Consider the following 25,180-nt stretch of genomic DNA (forward strand, 5'->3'; position numbering starts at 1 on the left):
TTCACAGCTAAAAAAAGGGTTTATTTTTACAAATAACTACATTACGCACTTTCGTTAAATTTACAACATTATTTCTGTAGGAAACAAATCCGTCGCCCATAAAATTGAAGTAAAAATGTTATGTTGGGCGTTGCTCTACAATACTGGGTATTTTAACATCGATGAGGACGAGTAACGAGATTTTGTAACAAACTTAAGGAGCTGTATCATGAATTTTAGCAAAACTCTAACAGTATATACTGTCACCAAATCGAGGAAAACATAAAAAATCGCTCAAAACATTAAAAGAAGATATTAATAACACAGCAAAGACAAAAGTAGACACGGGTAGACAAACTAGAAGAAGATTAAAACGGATTGAAATTGTGGGTTTTTGAAATCTTGTCAGCCTAACAGTTTCTCAAAGTTCATTTTTGTTGTTTGCAACGTTTGACTTAATACTTGGGAAGTATATCTGTTGGAAATGAAGCTGTGATCTTGTCGTTTACAAGTAATTTTTCGTTAACATTTATTTCCGAAGCGCATAAGAAAGCGCAATTGGCAATATTAACGAAAAAAATTAACTGAACTAGACAGACGTGACACGGCTCAGTTAACCCTTAATTCTCCTTTCTTACTGCAGCTATACATTTTATTGAATGTTAAATATGAGAATTTGGGGTTATATCATATAACATCCTCAGACTGATGAATTTGCCTATTCTCACCTCTTATTTCTTGGACAATGTGTTGGGTGTTCTAAGGAGAAGTTACATGTCAATCGTTTCTGGGAGTTAAACGGTTAACTTAACATGCGTGCATTTGCATATTCCTTACTCCTGTGAGAGCCGTGGGAAAGTTTTGCACAACGATCAATCTAATAGGCCCCTTGCAGCTAGCCATTCACGAGGTACAAAACCACCATGCTGGGGAGCAAAGTCGCAGTGGAACAGGCCGACAAATAAAGGAAAGTACCATTTAAAAATTTTATATGCCATTTTATTTGTCTTGTCCCAGTGCGACTTTGCTCTCCAGCATGGCGGTTTTGTATCACGTGAATGGCCAGCAGCAAAGGGTCTATTCAATCCCATAAACCCGTTTTAGCTTGCTTCTTCTGTTTCCTCATGAGGCATACATCTCAAAAGCATTTCAGAGACGATGGAAATTTTGAACCGCGTTAGGCTTTAAATATCTAATAATCTAATATCTATATCTCTTATTTTCGAAAATTTTCCAAAATTTTCTACTTGAAAAACATTTAGCTTGAGAAGTTGATACAAAACTAGGCAGTGTTTCATCGCAATACATCTGGAAAAAAGTTGAAAATATACTCCTTGAAGTGACGTTTTCTTACTCTTTTCCATTTTTGGTATGTGATGAAACATGTTAATTTTATTCTTGGTTTAAATTTTATTTTTCTTTGTTTCAAACTCATTATCATACATTACTATACCCCAAACAAAGAAAAATGAAATTTAAAACAAAGGATAAAACTGAGCCACAACATACATAATTATTACCTGAAGCACCAACTTTTAACAAAGAGATCTTATACTAGAGCTCGTCTTCAATGCTAAAACTTTTTAATACCCATGCATAAAGCGACAAAATCGCTGTTTGCCATCCTGTATCTTTTTGAATGACCAAATTATAACTTTCCCTCAAGGTAAGTATATTACTATGGTGCAGCGTAAACTATCTATATTCCACCAAATCAAAGAAGAACCAAAACTGTTGGCCCGCATGCAATGAACCTAAACGATCAAATTATCGCGCAAGAGAGGCAATACTCCAATCTTAACGAAAGAAGTGAACACATTACAGGGATGTCCACTGTAAAACAACTTTTTGTTAACCTTTGTCTTCTTTTATGTTGCACGAATTAAATAAAGAACAAAATCGCCATTTAATGGCCAAAATTGACGGACACAAACATTGCATTCAGAAATTGATGGTCGCAGAATGACACTACTTTACCCTTCACAAGAAACTTTGGAGTATTACATATAGCGAAATATTTTAGCAGAGCTTTCAAAACCAAATTGTTCTTTCTCATTTTCTACTACAAGCTCTTACGATGTAAGGACACGTATAAAACTGAACAACACAACAGAAGTTCAAAAGCATTCGTAGAATTTAACGTTGTCAAAACAATAAAACTTAAAATACTTGCTCTTTGCAAGAACAAGGCATGCAGCTTTTTGCTCGCTGTAGAGGTATGGCGTCAATCACTGTCAACGACCGGTATATTCAAAAGGGAGTATTGTGCTGTAAGGAGGCGAAGAGAAACTAGCACCTTAAACTTAAGCAAAAGTAACGACCAGTTTTACAGCTCGATTGCAAGGCGACTGCGTCAAAATTAATAGCAGCATAATCTTTAGAACACCGTGTAATCGCTTCAAAACCCTCCCTGAGACATTATTCTCAGGACAAAATAGAATCTTTCCCGCATGTTTTTGTAGTAAGCACGGGAAGGCTAAATTCTATTAGAAAATAAATAAGATAGTACGCGCGTTCTGATTGTTTGAAAACCTATGGTTTATTGTGCCGGTAACCTCATAGAAAACTTAGTTATTTTATAAAAGCAATAGACCACACTTTCTATGGGTTTACCGGCTTGATAACCCACTTGGGTTGTTGGGAGAACAATCGAAAAGCTGGTAAATCGAATTACAAGCTTTTCTCGTGTTCTTCCTACATCCCGCGTGGGTTATCAAGCCGGTAAACCCATAGTAAGTGTGGTCCATTGCCTAAGTCTTTTAGTGTCGTCACGCAACGCTCCTCCTCACAAGAAGCGTTGCGTGACGACACTAAAAAAGGCTGTGTAGCAGACTAGATAACTACAAGATATCTCGGTATTTTGTTCACAGGAGTGCGGAAACGGTCTACTCCAGCGCGAGAAGAAAGCATCACGGTATTGTTACGCAATATAAAATACGAGTCTCCATTTGTCGACCAGCTCTTAACGTTTGTGAGCTACGCATTAACACTCCTTTTTGCCAAGACTCAATGATGAAAACGTGTTATTAGTGCTTAGTTTTACCTTTGCGCCTGCGGATGAAATTCAAAGCTCTGAGATATCTTTCTGAAACATAAACTCACTCCGGAGCGATTGCGGGACCAACAGAAGCAACTGCAAGTTACTGGAATCAAGAAAACATCGCAACTACCTACTCGCTGTTGTTTCAATCGTCCTTTCTCTTCGCAAACTCTTAAAACATTTCAGCAAGATATCAGTAAGAATCTAATGGGAAACGTCAGCGTTAGCCTGCAGTAAAGGGGCTAGTTTTTCGCGTTTCTTAGTTAACAGAAGCAAAAAGCGAGCGCAGAGAGACACACGCGACGAGGGAAGGCGCGAAAAAATATTTAAAATATATATATATATTTTTGGCGCCTTCTCCCGTCGCGCTTGTCTCGCGCTCCTCCCTCGCTTCGCGCTTGCCTTGGCTCGCCTGAAAAACGCGAAAAAATACGTGGTTCCTGTTATGCAGGATTCTTCACCGTGTGAAAGCCCAATGCGTGGGTCACTACACGTCAGTATTCCACAGGAAGAGCTAAGGATACGCAACACTCAAACGAATGTCGCCAAAGCTGAGTCATCCTTTTCGTCCGGAGCATTCTTCTTCTCGTCGCCATATTCTCCAATGAAGGAGCCATCTTCGTTAAATTGAGGCCCCTCGCCATAATCGTCCAAACTGTCGCGGTCACTTTCTGGGCTCCTCTGTAGTGACCCCTGGCTCTGATAGGGGGGCGGATTTTCCGTTCGGCTGGAGAAGCGAACAAAACTTATATCAGATATTTAACCCTTTCACTGCCAAATGTGGCCAAAGGCAAATTCCTACCAAACTTCCAAATTTCATTTTTTTAAATTTTGAGAAACAAATAGCATCATGTGAAAGTACAGGCAGAGAGGTTTCATTTGAGTGGTCACTTCATAGGATTTCGTCCACACACTCAAAAGTTAGAGTCACCTTACAAAACTCCATCAAACACTCTGGCAGTGAAAGGGTTAAAACATCAAGGCTGATTTCCCAGGGGTTCTTTCACCTCATCGCCGGCTTACCAGGGCTGTGCCCCGGCTTCCCTGTTATTGGTGAGTGGTGGCACAAAGAAGAAAACAGAAAGACGTTTGTGTCTGACAAGACTGACAGGGCTATTACTTGCGTGTTTTGTCGTCATCTTCACTTAACGTCAATGTTTACTAGTCTTTTACAAAAAGATCCGCTCTAAGAAAGGTGAAGTTCTGCGGAAACTCCTTTCAAACATAATTGTCATCACGCTTGTAACACAAGGTTTGCCGTCTTCTTTCCTCTCCCGTCCTGTTGCGTAAGTTAGAGATCTTTCGATTCGAAAAAAAGGACGACTACGCGACAAGATTTTATACAACTTATAGTTTTTTTCGCGTATTCTCAAAAAGTATACTTCCCGCAAGGCTTCATTGTACGTGTTTCACCCTAAACGCTTAAACGGTTGTTTTTACCGAAGGAGATTAAGCCCTCTCCAGTGATCGCAAAATAATAAAACGCTTGACTGTTGATAACTTGCTTCCGCCACTAAGAAATCCTCGCTAAAACCTGTAGTTAAACGACGACGGCTACCACGTTTTCCCGCCAAAACGACGTTGGTTCAAGCGTGCGCACTACCTGAGAGAATCTTGTCCTCGCAGTCGTCTTAGAATCTAAAGGTCTCTATCGACAACCTTGGTGGATGGTACATCATGACAGGCTACCATATAACGTTACCATGTGGTCAAGGCTGTCATATTTGACTATAGGGTCTTTACATGGCAATTTTGCACGAGGTACATCCCGAGGTTTCTCTTTATTCATCTAAAATTTTTCTTTTGTGCCCTCTAAGGAAACACGGTTGACGCTTTCTTACCCTCCATCGCCTTCCTCTTCATCGAACGGCGGTTCATGATCAATTAGAGCTGCACGCTTTTTCTCCCGTTTGCCAACTAAAAAGGAAAGCGGAAAAGATCGATTTGATGGCAAAAAGATTAAAGAACTCCAATGAAGCACACTACATATGAGTAAATTTTATGTCACGGCAAATTTACTTGCTCGTGTACACGGCGCGATAAATGTTACGTTGAAAACCAGTTTCTTTATAAGCGCCAGGTGTGACTCTGAACAGCGGTAATACATTGCTGAAATGAATAACAGAAATGCTTGGCAAAACAAGACGAGTTCTAAGACACAAGAAGAGGGAGACTGGAATCCAATGACATTTCTCCATAACACCTGGTCAAGTAACGTCTGCGAGGCAGCGCCGCTATCTTTGTTCTCGGCTCCTAAAAGACTCAAAAAATTACCGGAAATGCGTTTCGCATTTCCCTTGAACCTGATTGGCGAATTTACAATGGCTTTTTAAACAGGCCAATCACGGCGCGTACTCAAATCCTGGTATACAGCTGCGGGCCAAGGACAAGGATTTCGGCGGTGTTTCGCAGATGGCGTTAACCAGAAGTTTATTTCCGTCTGTGACGCAGGCTACAGTCTTTGAATAACCAACAAATTTCCATGCAAAAGTTTTCTTTGTAATGATAGAAGGTACGATTTGATCTTACCAGGATATTTAGCTCCTTGATGCCGAGTGTAAAGCACAAATATAACCAACACAATCAACAGAACGGCGATAAGAACCAGCAGGGCAATAAACCAGGCAGTCTGATGGATAGGAGTTGTTGACCGCTGGCCGCCTGAAAGATATTTGTAAAAACGTGGAAATCATTTTCATCTTAAAATGGGTAGTTAAAAGTTCTGGCCATCTCAGTTAATCCGAGAAAAATTGCGAGGATACAAAATACATTACACTTGAGGGGGGAGGGGAGGGGGGTGGAGGGTCTGCACACAGACTATCCCCACGGCATTTTGTTCCAAAAGTCAGGGCTTAAAATAATTTTTGGACAGTGGCCGGTCATGTTCACTTGTCATTTGACAAATAAACCGGCCAACTGAAAGTTTGTTCGGAGAAATGGTTATTTTCGCCAGATATTGTCCGTTGACCGACCGTTATTTTAAGCCCTAAGAAGTGAAGTCCGATACTTACTGACTATCCCAGGAAGAGGCCGTCCCTCCGTGACGTCACTGGCAGGGCTCTCTGTTCTTGTATTGACATCATTATCTTCTGGATAATCATTTCTGCCAACAGTTTTAAACTCGTAAAGTTCATTATTTAAGCTTCCAATCTCGATGCTCTGCTTTTCAAAATGATCTACCCAACTCGTGTTCTGAAAGGCTTCTCCATCTACTACAGAATAAATAAAAAGATGGGTTTTGTGTCCGTCTTAAAGAAGGATTTATCAACTTTGCGTGACCAACATCAATTTTTTTTCAACAATATCATACGAATACATTATCGAGAGAAAAGGCAAGGAGAGTTTATTATCACGTAAGGAAAACTGCTTTTTAAGTGAGAGTAGACTGTGTCGGTTAACTGAGATCTTTTCACTCCTAATAATGGCAAAAAAACAGGTTCCAAATTTCATTTTGCAAATGCTGATGCACAAATGGCACCACGAGAATTCATTTGAACGGTTACCCCACACACTAAATAAGATAGAAAAAGCTTACAAGATAGAATGCTTACATTTCTTTCGGTACATGACCAGGAATTCGTGCGTATAGCCTCCACCAAGACCAAAGTTGTAAGTAACTTTCACTTTATCCGCACCGGTTCCCTCCACAGTGGGCTTTTCAGGTTTGGCAGGAGCTAAGAAGAATAACGAAGTTGACAGAAACCTTAAGATTCTAAGACCAGCACACAGTCCGAGAACGAGATTTTCTCAATACTAAGCAGTGCACGCGCGAGAACCAGCGTCATTTTGGCGGGAAAACATGATAGCCGTCGTCATTCCACTAAGGGTTTTAGCAAGAACGTCGTTATGAAGGAAACAAGTTGTCAAATGTTAGAATTTTATCATTTTGCGACCGGGAGAGGGCTTAGCCCCCTTGAATAAAAGTAACAGAGCTAACTTTTCTGGTAAAAGAGTACAATGAAGCTTCCAGGGGTGTCTAGTTTTTGACGATAGGAGAAAAAAACATAGTCAAATCTCGTACTCGCAGTGGTTCTCGTCTTCGTATCTAAATATCTCTATAGTAACTAAAAGGGAAATTATGACAAGCATTCAACTGCATGGACATTGATTATATTAAAAAAAAACCGTGTCAATTCTTTGTCTCGACTTTTTTGTCACTCCAGTACAAATTCAGCGTCCATCCCTGTATATTAATCAAGCTTTGTTGCTTTATCCCCTTTCGAAAATACAATCTATATCTCATGCTGCCCTTGAAGTGAAGTGTGGATGATAACTGCATTCCCTCCCCATTCATTTGCTTACTTCCTTTGATTTTCCTAGACGGTTCGAGTTCTAGTTGCCCGAGAGCCAGAGTAACTAACTAGTTAACTAATTAAAAGGAGCTTAAGCAACGAAGACATTGATGTCACCGAAAACGGCGAAAAAGTAATGGGCTTAGTAGATTGGCAAAACAACAACTGCACGTGCATCGCGCCTTTTTGGACATTTCTTTGCCATCACAACGCGACTACGACGGGAAAATGCCTATTTCCGCGTTTTGTGGAGGACGTGAACACAGGGCAACAATTTTCTTATTCTTTTCCTTTACTTCGATAGAGTCCTGTAAAATTCAACCCCAGAACTGAAAAAAAAAAAAACTACTAACATTTGACGTAAAGAACGAGATGGAGTAAGCGCATAAAGTTTGAGGCAGCACAAATTCAGTTTTTATGTGACATTTTAGCATTTATTTTTTATGTGACATTTTTTTTCTATTTGACATTTGTAGCCGTCGCCGTTGTTCTTGCTCAAGCTCCTTTATAATTAAAAAAATACTTACGACCATACGCCACAGTTCGAGTTGTCTTTCTGACTTTATCGCCCCACCCTTTGCTTGTCTCTGCTTCTATTTCTACAACATAATTTCTCTCCGGCGTCTGACTGTCCAGCAACTTTCTAAAAACGCCTGGCCCGACTTCCTGCCAGGATACCTGTAGATCGTCGTTCGGCTGCGAACCTTCGTACTGCGCCGACCTCACTCGGTATTTTGTAATCACGCCGTTTGGTTCCTCAGGAGCTTTCCATGTGACTAGGATGTATTTTGCGAAAGCATAGACGTTGACTTCTGCTGGTGGACCTGGAACTAAAAGAAGGAATAAAAAGGCAATTTAATTGAAAATCTTAATTTAAAAGAGCGAACCTTTCACCTGTGTCTGTCACCTATCGTGGTGGCGACGCTTGCAAATCCTAAAGTCTTTCATTCCCAATAGTGACTAAAGTTTAATTTTCAGAAAACAAAATTTATTTTCACAAGAATGTTTTAGCACTTAGCCTTGTTTTGAGAGCGACAGTTGGTTTCGTGAAGTTCGCGACGACGTTGCGAATCCCGGCAAAGCCTCGATTTTTTCAGACTTGCTTTAAGCTATTGCAGAAGTTGCATCTGTAACTGCGATGATTTATTTTTGCATTTACACCCAGCCCTCACCCCCTACCCTGCAGGAAGACTCCACCCGAAGGGGGTAGGGTAGGGTTGTAGGGTTGTAGGGTTCAGGTATATGATAGGGTAGCGATTTCAGTAGTTGAAATAGTAGTACTAAGTAGTGCGCGCGCTTAAACCAACGTCATTTTGGCGGGAAAACGTGATAGTCGCCGTCATTCTACTAAGAGCTTTAGCGAGAATGTCATGTTAGCGGACACAAGTGATAAAGTGTTAGAGGTTTTATTATTTTGCGGTTGGGAGATAGCTTACCCTCCCTTCAATCAAGATAACAGTGTTTTGTTTAGGCGAAAAGGATGTACAATGAAGCAATGCGGGGTGTCTATTATTTGAGAATACGCAAAAAAACTTTAAGTTAAATCTCGTCCTAGAATCTAAAGGTCTCTATCTATAACTTACTATCCTCATCAGTTGCTGCAAAGGCTTCGTCACTGGCCGGTCCTTCGCCACCACTGTTGTAAGCCGTGATTGCAAAGTTGTAGTTAGTGTAAGGCGTAAGTCTCTTTACAGTATGCGAAGTCGTGGTGCCTCCTGGGACATTTACAGACAACGCATAAGCAGGAATTTCACGTCGGCGTCTTGCATTCAGCCGACTTTCACCCCAGTAATAAATCTACAAATAAAAATTGCGCCACTGTAAAACACAATTCTTGACACCCACTATTGGGTGTGACTCACTGTACTTGTCTGATTCGATCAATGCCAGTGCAACAGGGCCAAAATGACGATAGCAAAATCTTCCCAATCCATAAAAGAAGCCTTAGAAAACAGCCAACATTCCGCGACGCCACCACTGGTTTCCCCGCAAAAGGACGTCTGAGAAACGAGCGTAGAAATTCCATATTGATGACGTGTTACTACCTCGATCTGGGTAATGCTTCTGATTAGCCCTGCCGCGCGAGAAACTAACTTCAACCAATCAGAGGCACTATCTAGATCAGGGTAGTGATGACACGTCATCAGTATGGAATTTCTGCGCTCGTTTCTTAGACGTCATTTTGCGGGGAAACCAGTGGTGGTGTTTCGAGAAATGTCGGCTGTTTTCCCAGGCTACAAGAACAAGAAACTTCATCAAGGCCGACTTCCGAGCAAGCGTAAGCTAAGCCAATTAACAAGTTGCTGTAACAACCCCTTAAAATCTGTTCGCAGCAGTTTGAACGACTATTAACTGAATCTCGCTCCAGGGGCACGTTTCCATTTTTGTCTCACTCAAGGTAAAGGAAAAAAAAGGCAAAAGGAACGAAACTGCTCTCACCTTATAACCATCCACACTTCCTCGAGTGACAGTAACAGGTTGCCATGACAACTCAACAGTGCGTGCGGTCGCAGCTCCAGTTTTTACATTTCCTGGCTTTCCTTCGGGCGGGTCTTGACCCGAACGTGATTGTACTTTAGGACTCCAAGGCCCCATACCTTCCTCGTTCCCAGCTTGAATCTGAAATTCCCACAGCTCATAATAACCGGGGTTTGGTATCGCAAAAACGTCAACAGTGGGATCAGGGATTTTCTCCTCGACTTCAGATTTCCCTTCGGCCACCTGTCTGTACTTCAGCATGTAGTAAAGGCCGGGTGCATTCCAATCCACTTTAGGCATTGCCTGCGAAGAAAAAATTAATAGCAAAACCAGTTAGGTTGTCCTCTCCGCAGCAATAGGGACCTTAAGCGAGGACGACGACGACCACAACGACGACTTCAAAAAAAAAAAACCAAACAAAACAAAAAAACAATAGGTTTAATGATCAAAACAACAGCTCTGCACGTGCATCACGCTTTTTAGTACATTTCTTTGACGTCCACTGCACGACTACGACGTGAAACCTCCTAATTTGACGTTTTATGGAAGACGTGGACATACGACGACGAATTTTCCTTCATCTTTTTGAACCTGAATAAAATCCTTAAGAATTCAACTCCAGGAAAAGTCGCCTGCATTTGACATATTGAGCGGGTCCAAATAGACGCGATTAAGTTTGAAAGAACGCAAATTAATTTTTTTTACCAACGTTTTCACTGAAGTCGTCGTCGTTCTTGCTTAAGGTCCCTAATGGCACACTCTTGGGCCTTAGCTCCCACTTCTTTCCCCCCTTCGGGCTCGCCTCTTCCCATAACTTATCTTAACCTAGGAGTGTCTGGAAGTGGGGGCTCCCCGCGAGAATTTTTAATTATAATTCGCTACTATAGAAACGAAAAGGGAAATGGAGCCGATACGTTTTCCGCAATTGTTTCTTGGATTGTTACTAAAAGAGCGCCGGTCAGCTATTGGTCAACTTATTTCCCTGTCCCTTGTAAAAGTCCCAGCAGTCTTCGCGAAAATTAACTCGATCCAGTTTCCTCTCGTTCCTAGAGTGGCGAATAAGACCAATATTTTAAAAAAGTCCATGAGGAGGCAAAGATGATAAGAACTTAGAAACATTTTGAATAAACTATAAAACAATAATTAGTTAATTCGGCTTTCTTTTAATATGACGAGTCATGCAGATCGAGAAGGCTCTTAACCAAATTGATAAGTGTACTTACAGTCCAAACAATATCGAGAGTCTCCGCTCCCTTGGGATTTCCACGGAAATTGTCTGGATATTTATCTGGAGCTGTTAAAAAAAATACAATATTTTTAGTCACCTCCCTTCCAAGAATGTCTCAAATCGAACTCATTATCAAGAAATAACCCAAAAAGTTCTGCAAGATGTTATGATTGAATGGTTCCAAGACAAGTCACAATTTTATATACCGAAACAATAGTTATATTTTTTTTAACTTAAAAAAATATCAGAATCAATATAGCATTTACACTGTAACTCTTCTTTGCCCGGGGATAAATATCGCTGAAAGTTTGTTAAGAGGCATGTTTATACTGAAAAGCCAAAGATATACTTACGTCCAACATCTGTTTGACAAAATTCAGTCGTGGTTACACTTGCACGGCTGGTTCCAAAGCGGTTGACAGCTCTCATACGGAAACGAAGGGTCGCCCATCCGGTCAGATTAAAGGTAAAGGACGTCGCATTAGGGTTTGTGACATTTAGAATGACATAAAACACGTTGGGCTCATACGTAGATTCCTGCTCAATAATAAACCGTGTGATGGAAGCATTGTTTGCTGCTCCAGTGACCCAGGAAAGCGTTGTATTGCGGTTAAAACAATCTGTAATGGCAAGATTTGTTGGCGGATAAGGAGCACCTATAAAAATCAGATTCAAACGAAAATGAAAAATCTTGGTTAGTGTCATAACAGTTTCTTTTTTCTACTACGGAAACTATGAAAATTATATAACTTCCATGATGAACGAAGGCACTACTGACTTTCCAAAGTGCCATTAAAACAAAAATCTAACTTGCAACAAAAACATTGAATAACTCAATCACAAACACACAAAAACTGTAAAGAAGGTGAAGTTTCCACGCACTTCAATAGTTTTTACACTAGATCAGGGTTCTCATTAAGTGCCGGCAGCCGGCTAAAAAACCCGCTACTTGGAGGTTTGAGCAGTCTACTTTTTGGGGAAATAGGATAAAGTGAGAGAGTGAAAGCCTGAAATTGCCTACAGCACTCAGTTACCAAATTGCCTACTTTAACATCCTAGCTGTCTACTTGAAAAATTAATGAGAACCCTGCTAGATCCTAACACTAAAAAAATAATGATGATGATGATGATCAGGAGGAGGAGGAGGATGACGATGATGAGGATGATGATGATGATAGAGCGGTTTTCATTTGAGTGTCGAAAAGTAATTGGTTTTGCACTTTCTACACGATGCGATTGGCTTAAAAGATTCGCGCCACCCTTTCATCCAATCAGAAGTAAAACCAAAGCCAATTGTGACGCGCTCGCATGCATTTTCCCGCGCTTTGCGTCAGCCACATGTAATTACTTCGAGTTTTGATTGGTTCAATGTATTGTCTGTATCCTATGTGATTGGCCAGAGTAATTACTTTGGTTTTGGTTTTACGACACTCAAACGAAAACCACTCTAATGGACAGTTTACGCAAAAATTCACCAAGCTTTCGGCGCAAAGATTTCTAGGATCATTTGGGCGCATAATATTAGCAATGACTGGATAATTATATGGTTCCTTTGAATACCACAAACCAATCTCAACTACCAAATGTTCCCAGACATTACTTCGCTGAAAGCTGGAGACCAGTCGCCAGAAGCGCCAATATAACGAAAGCTTTTCCGTTCTTCCTAAAGGCCCTGAGAGTAAAGGTATACACTAAAAGAGTACCTGAGATATCAATAGTAGCAGATGCTTGGTCTTCAGATCGTTTTGGATCAGGAGTATAGGCCACACAAGTATAATTACCAGCATCATCAACTGTAATGCTAGCAATTGTCAGAACATTAGGTCCTTCAAGCCACTCAATTTTGTCGTTGTACGTTATGATAGCATTATCCCTTTTCCAATAGTATCTCAACTCAAGAGACGGGTCTGCTGTTGCATCGCATCTCAAATCAACGCGTGTTCCTTCGTCAACTTGTTTATTTTCTGGTCTCACGGTAATTATAGTTCTCTCTGAAAGAAAAAATAATAAACACTTTATGAGTGGAGCCGAGAACAACAGAATCTCAATGTTTCCCTAGGCTCCGCCTCGGGAAACACTGAGTTTCTCGGCAACAAAATTAACTGTTTCCCGAGGGACCAATAATTTGTTATATTGCTGGAAATTTCGAAGCTGGAATTCATTAAACCTCGCTGTGACGGCGGTCGTCCGTCAACATTCGCGGGAAACAGTGCACTCTTACCCTCTGACGTCATAGATTTGGCAATGTTGCCTTCTCAGAGATTGTGGCAGGAAACAGTTTCATTGTTAGATGTCATGTGACCTCGAAGTAACCAATGAGAACGCGCGCTGCTGGGAAAAAATTTCCAGCTATATAGCAATCAGCAGTATTTACCAGATAAATATTTTTCGCGCGTTTTGATTGGCACCTGTAACTCCTTGGCTATTAGGAAGCTAAAGCAACGGCGGCGGCAACGAGAACGCCAAAAAAAAAAAAGAATAGGTTAAATGATCAAAACAACTCAGCACGAGCAGCACACTTTTTGTCGTGACATTTCCATGCCTTCACTGCCTGGCGACAACAAGAACGTTCCTAATCTCACGTTTTATGGACGACGCGAACTCTAAATAGCGGTTTCCTTTCCTCTTTTCTTGAAGACGAAGACGTCACGGTCTCACCTCAGTCTCGCCACTGACAAAACACGACGTGGCTTTGCTCAACTTCGTCCAATAACTGTTAAAAATTTACCAACGGCGATATTCAAGCTGACTTCACCTATTGCCAGCCAGAAGCACTTTGGTTCTTAGGAATAAGTCATTCGCACAGATCGAACATCGTGCCGGAGCGGGCGGTTGGCCGAGAGGCTTTGGCTTTTAATCCCAATCCCCACTCCTGAATATTCACTTCCGTTTCAGTGGGTTCCAGTCCTCTTTGAAGTTTCCTACTTATTCACTTCCGCTACGGCCAGAATGTACTGTTCACACTGCAATAAAGTGTGGCACAAAACCTATCCGATATGTGACACGTGACGCTCCACTTTTGAGATCAGCGCAGCACAGCTTCGTACCGTTACAGAAATCGTGACCCAATCACCGTTCCTCATGTATGTGTGAACAGAAACCCTATCGGTATCCGGTGTTATTTTTGAGGCAGCGGAAAAGCTCCCCGGTACAGTGTATTGATAGCCTAAAGCTCCCTTATTTAAGGAGGTTATATAAGGGTCGTTTCGATACAAGTTTATTCATTCGAGGTGTAAATACCGTAAAATTCCGAAAATAAGCCCCTCCAAATGTAAGCCCTCCAAACCGGTAACGCAAAAAACCCTCCATTAAATCGCCCCTCCAAATATAAGCTCCCCGGGGGGCTTGTACTTCGAAAATTGCCCTCAAATACAAAGTGAAACAAAGCAAAAACGGTAACTTTTCTTTCAACTATAAGGCTAGCCCAATGGATTTTGAAACGCAAATTTCCCTCCGCAGATAAGCCCCTCCGAATATAAGCCCCTCAAAAAGGGCGTTTGAAAAATATCAACCCCGGGGCTTATTATCGGAGTTTTACGGTAGTTCCACGTACTTGGCGTAAAGAACGTATTCACCCACAATGTTTTTCTTGTTCGCTCGCAAACTATACTTGAAGTGAACAAAATTTTGGTGCAATTTCACTGCTTGAGTTTGTATCCGCGAAACGACTTTTATCGAAACGACTTTGTATCGAAACAATACATCATGATATTCTCACCAAGAACTGTAGCTTTTCCTGTTGCCTCATCGCTTCCCAAGAAGTTCTTTGCAAAACACTTGTAATCACCCTCGTCTCTATTCTTGTCAACGTTGTCAATTACCAATGTACTGTATTCCCCATACTCTATTCTGTACGGTGATGATGAGGTTAGTAGAGTGTTTCCTTTATACCATTTATATTGGTCTTTAGTTGGCCGTGGAGCTGCTTTTGGATTGCACTTCAATCGCCCTTCAGTGCCTTTGAACAAGTAAAATGGACCAAATCCGGACTCCGCGAAAGATGGTTTTATGGCTGCAAAAAGAAAAAATCACGTGTGAGAAATTTTACCATCAAGGAAAATACTAGCAGACTCAAAACGCGCAAAAGGCAGTGTTTATTACATAAGTTTCTGCGGTGATCTCAACCTTTTTTGTTTGCGGTTTGTTTGTTTGTTTTTCCTGCATCTAAGCAATGTTTAGTATTCCTCATCTTATACAAAAGTTGCAATATAATGTTAAGTTTTCCTTATCTAACACGCCATTATTAGAGTGGAAATTTTACTATTTATGTAATTTTCCAAGTGCTTACCCAGAACTTTGACATACGTGGAAGACACGATCATTCCATGTTGATTCTCCGCCACACATTGATAAACTCCAATTTCATTCGGGTACCTCACATTCTTAAAATCCAACTTGTTGCCACTTAATATTACCTCTACACTGTGAAATACAACATTTTATTGTATAAACACCAATAAAATACCAAGTGAGCTTTCGCGCGAAAACATGATATCTTCACGTGTGAAAATAACATGAAATAAATCGCGCCTTTCACAGTAAAAACTAATAAAGTGAAAAAGGTTGGGTGTTTATGGCGGCTTGGAGAGACGAAATTTCTCTTCTCGTGCTGAAAAATATTTCACTTGTTCGCTGTGCTCACTTGTTCGCTGTGCTTCTTTCTTGGGATTGCTACCAAACTGGACAACAAAAACAACAACACAAGTAAACTCTTTCCCAATTGACCGTTGACCTCTAAATAATTTGCTTTCGCCTTGCACTTAATATTTTCTTCCGCTTTTCGGTGCAGGAAACAATATTTTTTATTCATGCCTTTATACAATGTATTATTATTCTACCTCTTTATATTCAATGTTATGAACGTCACACAGGTAACTTCCAAATGCCGCCAACCTAGACTGAATTATAACTTTCCAGTGCAAAACGTTTAGCACATCTAGGATGTGTGTAGTGTTAAATTACATGATATTCTTATGCATTCAAATGATTCTTGAGAGCACTAAATTTTTCCCTGACTCTTCAAATGAAATCTAGAAAAAAACAAAAGTTTGCACTTATAACAATGTGTGAGAATAAAAACAGGGTGTGGCCTTTACATTTACCAATTCACAAAGCGTGTACTAAGAGAAACAATTGTTACAAAACTTACGTTGATGTTGTGAGTTGTTTCCCATTCTTGTACCACTTAAAAGATGGCGAAGGGTCTGCAAATACATCGCACGTTAAGCTGCCATTGCCATTAACATCAATTTCAAGTTGTTGCGGAGGAGATGCTAAAAACCTTGGAGCAACTGCAAAGAGAATTAATAAAATAATCAGTTGTATTGTACAGTAGAACCCCGGTAACTCGAACTCTGAAGGGACACGAGAAACAGTTCGAGTTAGCGGGGGTTCGAGTTATCGGAGTCGATTGAATCATCAATTTGCCATGTTTAAAGCAGAAAAAAAAAAACTACAACAAAATGCATCTTTAAAGAACTGCCACAGAAATCACACGAACAGGGTATTCTACCAAAAAAGAATCTTCAAATCGACCGATCGTTCTTTGCGTACCATGAATTATTTTGTGTCTTTGGGGATTTTTATGCATCAGGGACGCAGGACACAGAGGTAACAAAATCACTGCTGTTAAGGTACCAATTTCGACATCCCTACAGTGTATTACTAAGATCAGTGACAGTCCCTACAGATACCCACCCACCCCAGGAAAGGGCTGCCACACCACTGGGGTCTATGTCCCTTACTCTTTTGGAACAGTGGAGTGGGTTCTGGTTTTACGTCGCACTAAAGGAAGAACCAGGTAAGTGAAAGTGCTTTGAGACGGAACATACCGTTTTTCATCCGTATCCAAGAAGACTAGAAAAACTAACCGTTTGCAGAGGTTATTACAAAGGCAGCACTTTCTTCTCAGTTATTTAAAGACCCTGAGCATTGGTCCAGCTGGGGGTTTCAACCCATGACTTACCACTCGGCAGACCAGCAAGTGAGTCTCCCAACTAAGCTAACCAGGTGGTGATTTAGTGTGACAGTAAAATTGAAGTAGGTAAGGTGGCTCAACACAGTTTTGGCAGTTTGTGTGTATATGTTATTAATTTTGCCAAATCATGGAAAGAGAAAGGTTGCAGCTCACAAGCTGAAACTTGGAAATTGGAAAATATACTGATGAAAGATTTTGACTGACAGATAAAATGTGACATTTGTGGAGTTGCCATGGCAACATGAACGATTGAACACAACCTTAAAATTTCACTTTTTCACAGTTTACATAAAATTCGCTCATTAGATTTTCCTATAAACTTGCACACAGCTTATTAGAATTAATCATTACCATTTGAAACTTATTTGACCAAATTTTAACAGACAGGTTTTTAGATGATCAATTATATAATTGTACTGTAATTATTAAATGTGTCACAAAATATTATTCGTCTGTTCAACTTCCATTTTAAAGTTCTCATTATTTAAAATAATTATGATAAAAGTAAAATTCTGCCAAATATCACCAAATTTTAATGAGCAGATTTTGAGAAATCGTTATCTGTGTACCACTGCCTTTTTCGCTGCCATGTTTGTTTCTCTAATTTAAAACACACGCCGTCGTGCGAGTTACTGCTGACCGCCCTTAAAACTGTGTTCAGCCACCTTAATTTGATCATTAAAGGGATCGGTGCATGAGATTGAGACAGCCTTAAGGCCACTTACCCTCGACATTCAGCTTTATATCATGGACCAGGGGGTTTCCACCACTTTGAGAATTCTCAGCCTCACAACGGTAATTGGTCTCATGCATGCTCTCTTTAACTGATATAATGTTAAGCAATCTTCCTTGGAAAGCAGTAGCAATCTCAAAACTATCTTGTCCATGTACAAGGTTTTGCCAGTTTCCACTTTTGTCCTGCATTTTCCAAGTTATCGTTGGCACAGGTCTGTAAGTAACAAGATAATGGGCAATGGCTTTGAACTATAAGATGTCAACTGCATTTAGTTTTATCAATTACTAAATTGCAAGGATTCCTGTGGCTATGCAATGTTTTAGTGTGTTACAGTCAGGTGCGTGTTCAAGGACTTTCAAGGACTATCAAGGTGCATGCAAACCCCTACAGTCACGTTCGGCATTAATACGGACAATGAGGAGGCCATGGAAAATGTCCATATTAAGCAGGTTGAATTTAAATTAAATGTAAGGGCTTTCTTTGGATCCCCAGGGACAAAGCAAACTGTCTGTAATAAATAATGAGGCATTCGTATTAAGCGGGTGTCTGTATAGCGTAGTTTGACTGGGATACTATTATTCCTTTTTTTTTTCTAATTTAAAGCAAGACAAAATTTATCAATTCTGGTAACAAATTGTGAGTTCTCTCATGCAATGTTCTTAACAGCTACTGTAGCTGTTTAAACAGTACAGAGCAATATAAGAGAGTCAGCTTTACAGCTTGCCATTTAACAAGCATGTACAGTACTAGCCCGAGAGCCAATTTAACATTAGCCCCCCAAAACTTTGGATGAACAGGATCAATAATTAATTAACATTACATTTGTATTAATTATATTTACACCATTACATGTAAGACAGTTAGTGTAGTAATTTCACTATGCCAGACCAGCTTGCAAGTAACTCTTGCTCCACATGAATATATCAGGAATTTAAAACACTTGTCTTAAAATACTTCTGTGATTTTAATTCCTGCAGAATACTTCACTCGCCTGTCTGCCACGCGTAAAGAACAGCATTCACTAGCCCGATCACACAATCTATTGGACAATTGCCTTTCTTTGCACAGAGAACAGCCAATCACAAAGCAAATCAATACATCAGAAACTGGTAGACAGGACATTTGAAATGGATAGAATGTACCATGAACTGTTTAATGGCTGAGGTAAATGTTTGTATTTAGTTTAAGGTGAACAACTTACCAGATACCCAATTTTAATGAATGGGTGTAAGAAGCAGTTGGCTGTTAGGGACGCTTTTGCATTGACAGCCTACAGTTCCAATCCCAAAAAGTTGGATGCCTAAATTTTCTGAAAACAAACCCATCCAATGCTACTGCCATTGATATTGGCTTAAATGAACAGAATTCATTCTGAAAATTTTCCATCCTAACTATTTATTTATCTATGTAGAATGTATGTATAAATTATATTTCCTTATCTTATTACTATTTACTTTGCTCAATTTGTAAAATGTACCCATGCAGGCACTCACCTTCCAACTGCAAGGCAATACAAAGTTTTATTTCTTCCCTCCACAGCTGTTTCTATGGCAGCAGGTATAAGCTTCCATGCAGGTGCTCTTGGTGTCTCTGGATCTGTTTGACCTAAGACAAAATATACAATACTCGGTAACATAATTATTTACCCTTGCTTTATGCTATAGCCTACTAGTAACGATACATCTTGTGTAACATCTCCCCTCCCTTTTTTATTACGACTTGTTCAGTAAAAAAATGGCAGAAATCATAATAACAACCTGCATCTTTCCAAGTTAGCCTCAAAAGATTCCCACAAACAATTCTTCCAGCAACAAAAGCCTTTTTTTAAAATAAATTATGAAACATTATGAGAACCTCTGTCAATTCTTAGTTTTTACATGATGTCACCAAAATTCAAAATGCGATTGTGATGAGTGTTTAATTCCATGAGGTATTAAATACAGCAGCTCAACACCTTCATTTACACAAATTTTCAGTTTTAAAGGGTTCTCTGTTTTGTGATAGAGGAAGCTTGAATTTCCAAGCTTTTGAGTGACATGGCACTTACACCATGTAGGAAGATGGCTACCGGGAAAGCTCTCATGCGCTGTAGGCCAAAACATATCAATTAATTTTTTTGAGATTTTCCCATCTAAATATTCCTTGTCTCAAAATAAGTATGACTTTTTAATGTGTTTAAGTTCCTCAAGCAATGAATTCATGCTTTTGTAGAACACCATACTAATTTTTGTGCCCCTCAACGGGACACCATCACATATGAAATATTGTATAAACTCAATTCTTGGTGAGGCTTTTTTCCTACACATATTCATCTTCTTTCATCTCCAAGATTCTGGACGTTCTGTATTGACTAGTAATTTGATTTTAATTTTTGATGGCATGAAAGTGAAAACAGAGAATAGCATAATCAATTTATTATATGGATACCAGGTCACAAGGACACTCCCAAAATGTTACATGTAATATAAATACATGTATTTGATGGGGTGGAATTTCCTATTTCAATCACTGAGATTTCCTTCTGTGTTAAAAGAAAACAAAGAATTTACCTGCATCTTTCTTCTTTAACTTTAAAATACCAGAACTTTCAAATCTGTTTGCTCCAGTGATAAAACATCTGATTCCTTGGCTGTCATACTCTGCAAAATCGTCAATGTCTTGCTGGGTAACATACATGATTAATAGTTGCCCTGTCTGTGATATGGCTCGTCGATCATTTCTCTTGAACTGTATGTCCACAGTATTGATTTTTCCCTGCCATGAGTAGCTGACACCATAACTGGCAGAGTGCTGTGGACAATCAATACTAATCTCTTGCCCAAGATCTACAAGCACCTCCTGTTCATTTTGATTGCTGAATGTCCCTACAACTGTACAAGGAAACAAGAAAAATATTATAAACTAGTAATGACCAAAACTTACTGAGTGCGGGAGACAACAATCGAAGGCCAAAACACTAATCTTGCTCCAGTACTGTGCTTTGCGTAAGTTTCACATGACAGATGGTCAAAACACGTGTGATCAGATTTCAAGTGATAGAAGGTCCAAATGCATGATCAAATTATGTTCTGTGCATTCCAGTCATTCTTAGTGGAAATCCAAATGAATGCTACATACACGTGACTCACACATAATTACCATTGCGGGCTCCTCTTGTCACCCCCAATTAGTCAGGGTTGCACTTACGTGTAGTAGAATCAAGCACATTTGTGAGTGAACCCTGGATTTCACTGGTTCAGAGCAACTGGTTCCTTTCAGTTGTTCTTAGAGCATAGCTATGAGTTTTTTACTCTTGCGATGTGGAGGACTTCGCTTAGGGTTATAATAAAGGACTCTTGACTTTTACTTGCCTTCTGCAGGGTTAAAAAAAGTCAAATCCAGTAGTCCGCAGGGGGAAAGAGATATTCTTGCTGGGCAAGTAACTTTTAAAGCTGACTTGACTGAAGGTTTCAGCCAAGTCATCCTCTAACAAAATCATAATTACACTTTTAGACAAACAAGAAATGGCTTTGGACAAGCCAAATGTGAGGGCTCCTTGCCCAAAGGACAAGCTGGAATTCATTTTTTTTTTCAAGCTCTGCATTAAAAGCACAGCCTTGGGCTTTATTGTTTTTTTTTTTGTTTAGATCTGTTCAACTGCTTATACCAATGATACTGAAGTGACTCCTTACCTGTAACAGCAACCTGTATCTTCCTGCTGAATGTCTGGATTCCAGTAACAGTGTCCCTGACAAAACACTGGTAATTTCCACTCTGTGCACTCTCAAGGTAATTTCCTTTTAAGGTTCCATCGGCATCAACAGTGAACTTATCACCCGTCGTAATTGCTGTGCCATTGTGCTTCCAGGTCCATTGCAAGTTACTCCCAACAGCATTACACGGTAATTTCAAGGCATTTAGTCTACTAAACTTAACATCCTCGGGAGCAAGTAAATCCTTGGATGGAAAGTTAACAATTCTTGGCGGGTCTACCACCTGTTGACCTGCAATTTAGACAACAAGAATGCAGTTATCTATGACTTTTAAGCCCATTTGTAGGCCCAGCAACATGTACCCATAAGGAGGCTTGTGTGACCAAGGGATTAACAGACCTTGAATTCTTGATCTGGAGGTCCGGGTTTCAAGCCTTGCCCATTGAGTTGTTTCCTTAGACAAGGAACTTAAATACTCCTTTCTTGTCTCTCTTCACCCAGGTGTACAAGTATAAATTGGTACTGGCGAGAATTATATGTATTGCTGGGGTTAACCGCGCAATGGACTAGCATCCTGTCCAGGGGGAAATAGAAATACTCCTTAGCATGCTTCATGCTAAGGAAAGCCGGATAAGCTCTGGGCGTTTGGGCCTTTGGCTCATGTGCGCCTTTACCTTTACCTTACCAGTAAACAAAAAAGTCATGACTTGCATAATTACCATTTGTCAGTGTCGTTAGACTGGTGACTGAAAGAATGAAAATAATCGCCCACATTGTGAAAAGTCTATACAACCTGCAACACACAAGAACAACATTACATACATTATGGTGGTGTGCTGACAATTGATTTATAATGGTAATTGAAATGAGTGGACTGCAATTTGGTCTGAAATCATACGCGTAATTCTTAAAATCGAACAAGCGCGCAGTGCAAGTTCGATTTGATATCACAAATATGATTTCAGACCAAAACTGCACAACAAAAAGTTTAATTACCACTTCATTACATCCACTGTGAAATTGCAGAATCCAATCAGCACCAATATTTCATAGATCAAGCAGCTGGTTTGTTGAAAAGCAGAAACAAAGAGGCTTTTACAATATCCATTTTGTATTCAAAACAGAAATGATGCGAGATAGGGCAAAAATGGTGTGATTTAGTCAGAACAGAAATGATGCAATTTAGAACATAAATGATGATTAGAACAGACATGATTTAGAGCAAAAAAAGTGTGATTTGTGAATAAATCACACTGCCGAAAGCCAATCAGATTGCAGGAATCACCAGTGATTTCAAAATGGATATAATGTAATCAATTGTTGATCAAACTTCTTAAGCAGTGTGATGATTAGCTTGTATGATGGTAAATAAGTAGTGGTAACAGGACTGAGTGGAGTCCAATTCAGTCTGTAATCATACGAGTGATTAACAAAATCGGACGACCGTATAGCGGGAGTCCAACTTGTTTAATCACGAGTATGATTGCAGACCGAATTGGACGACACGAAGTTCTGTTACCAATTAATCATAACTTTAACAACATTTGTGATATATTAGGCTCTTATTTTAATCAAAACACAAGAAATTTCGAGATTTTTTTCTAGCCGTGAAAAAAAAAAGTTATTTAAGCGCACACGTGATGGCACATACTGTCCAATTACTTACAATGTAGGCATGACGTGTACTGTCCTATTTAACTGTCCTATTAAGGCTGAATTCAGGGCAGTTGATAGCCAATCAGATTTAAGAATTTTGTTATAGTTATGATTAATAAAATAATAATAATAATGTAATTAAACCTGTAGTTACAAAGGACGACCCTTAATTCATGAGGTACATGAAGAGTGGAAGAAGTGTGATTAAAAAAAAACTAGAATTCCATTTGTGCTGTCAGGCTAAATTCTTGAACTTATTGTCTGTAAAGACATTCTTATTGGAGTCAAAAACGAATTCGTATGCAGGCAAGTTGAGTGCTAATAAATTATCATGACGGTACACGCAATGAATCGGTCATCAAATTCGAAAGAAGTACTGGTTTACATGGATGTAAATAACTCATTATAAAAACGAAGTGTGACCAGTTCATGTATTAAATACATGACTTGTATCTTGATGCAGAACAGATTCGACAATTAAAGGTAAAGGTTGTTTTTAAAGACATTCTCGCTGGTGACAAAAACGAATTCGTATACAAATCTAGGTAGGTCGAGTGCTAATACATTATCATGACGTTGCATGCCATGAATCGGTCATCAAACTCGAAAGATGGATGTAAGTAACTCATTATGAAAACGAAGTGCTACCAGTTCATGCATTAAATATCTTGATACAGAACAGATTTGACAATTTAAAGCTCGTTCGTGTAAGGTACAGTGTTCAACCGCTGATAAAACAAAGATGTAAGCTTTAAAGGATGCTATTGAAGCGCCTCGTAGGGGACTAACAAACAGCTTGTAAAGATTAAGATACACTGACGTAACCCAGTGAAGTGATCTCGTTGGAACCCATAGTGTATAGTGTTCTTCGACGAGGAAGTTAACATGTCAACTCATCTTCAAGCTAACTCAGGGAAATACTGCTGTAGCAAGGTCAAACGGAAAAGCTTAGTGCTTCTACTTTAATATCGATTTGTGACAGAAATAACAAAACCTAGAGGCGCTTGATAAACTTGGCAAAAGTTATAGTCAAAGGCTGAAATAAAGGGAACTCACTAATTTGAGTTGTAATTCGAGACTACGGGCACGAGAACGTGACAAGGAATCGTAGCGAATTCCATCCAGTATTAAAAATGTTTGAAAATGACATGCGACGATTGACGTGATAAAAGAGGGTTTCTAGCGCCAGTGTAGTATTTATCAGTATTCTAGTATTTGAAAATTGACAACTAGCTAGGACCTTGACGTTTAGCGAAACAAAACAATATCTACAAGACAAATCTAACAAAATGAGGACCGAAAATGAAACTCACGTCACGAATGTTAAGCTCACGTCAAGTACTGTTCAAAATGGCGCTATAACCTGATAAATATATCAACTCAATCGACAGAAACTTCGAGTGTCGACATGTCTTACCTTCACGGAGACACTTGGAAATAAATAACCACAAAATGAAGTAACTTTCCCCAAAACACGGTGAAAATCGACTGTTGTACTATCGTTTTATCCAAATCACTGAAACAACCGGCCGTTGACAATTGTGCAAAGCGTAAAGAATACCTTATTTTGGGAAGGGCCCACAAATGGTCACGTGGTATGACGTAGGCGCGTCCTTCTCATATTATTTTGTTTATTTTTGAGAGTGATGCGTGACACACCCCCGACCACAGACAAAAAAAATTTGATGACTTCATGTATGCTAATTTCAGAGACATTTTTGTTCGGATAAATAAGAGAGCAGAATGTATTTTTGATGTATGAAAAGCTCCAAAAAAAAAAAACGAACCTCATATCATCTTATGGGCTCAAACATATATATTCAATGCTCGCTGGTAATGAACTTTACTTTACAGTAAAATTCGTGTGAATCTGCTTTAATTTTTCTCTAGTCATTATTTATCAAGAGGCACTTCCGGTATTAAGACTATAATATCGAAAAGAAAACGCAAAATTCAACGCCTAAAATATGTCGGTCGGTTGTCCAGACAAATTTTGTGTCTTAGTTTCCCTAACCTATGTACAACTGTACACAGGCTATAGTTTCCCCTGACCAGTGGCAAGAGAGTTTATTTATTTATTTTTCTTAGCCGGTTTTATACGG

General features: G+C 39.6%; 1 protein-coding gene across 1 annotated transcript; it reads right to left on the reverse strand.

The window, feature by feature from the left end:
• On the reverse strand, positions 1–24,636 carry LOC140923369 (fibronectin type III domain-containing protein-like). Its single transcript, XM_073373460.1, has 20 exons — positions 24,496–24,636; positions 22,142–22,215; positions 21,402–21,713; positions 20,280–20,600; positions 19,224–19,335; positions 17,720–17,943; positions 16,167–16,308; positions 15,306–15,439; positions 14,736–15,029; positions 12,721–13,008; positions 11,371–11,673; positions 11,013–11,083; positions 9,751–10,092; positions 8,895–9,108; positions 7,839–8,141; positions 6,571–6,693; positions 6,031–6,231; positions 5,549–5,680; positions 4,861–4,936; positions 1–3,746 (listed from the first exon to the last, which is right to left on the reverse strand). Exons 2-20 carry the CDS (start codon positions 22,194–22,196, stop codon positions 3,551–3,553), a joined length of 3,843 nt encoding a protein of 1,280 aa, XP_073229561.1. The 5' UTR covers positions 22,197–22,215; positions 24,496–24,636; the 3' UTR covers positions 1–3,550.
• Positions 24,637–25,180: the final 544 nt, after the last annotated feature.

Source organism: Porites lutea, chromosome 13, assembly GCF_958299795.1.
Source record: "Porites lutea chromosome 13, jaPorLute2.1, whole genome shotgun sequence".
NCBI classification, from domain to species: domain Eukaryota; kingdom Metazoa; phylum Cnidaria; class Anthozoa; order Scleractinia; family Poritidae; genus Porites; species Porites lutea.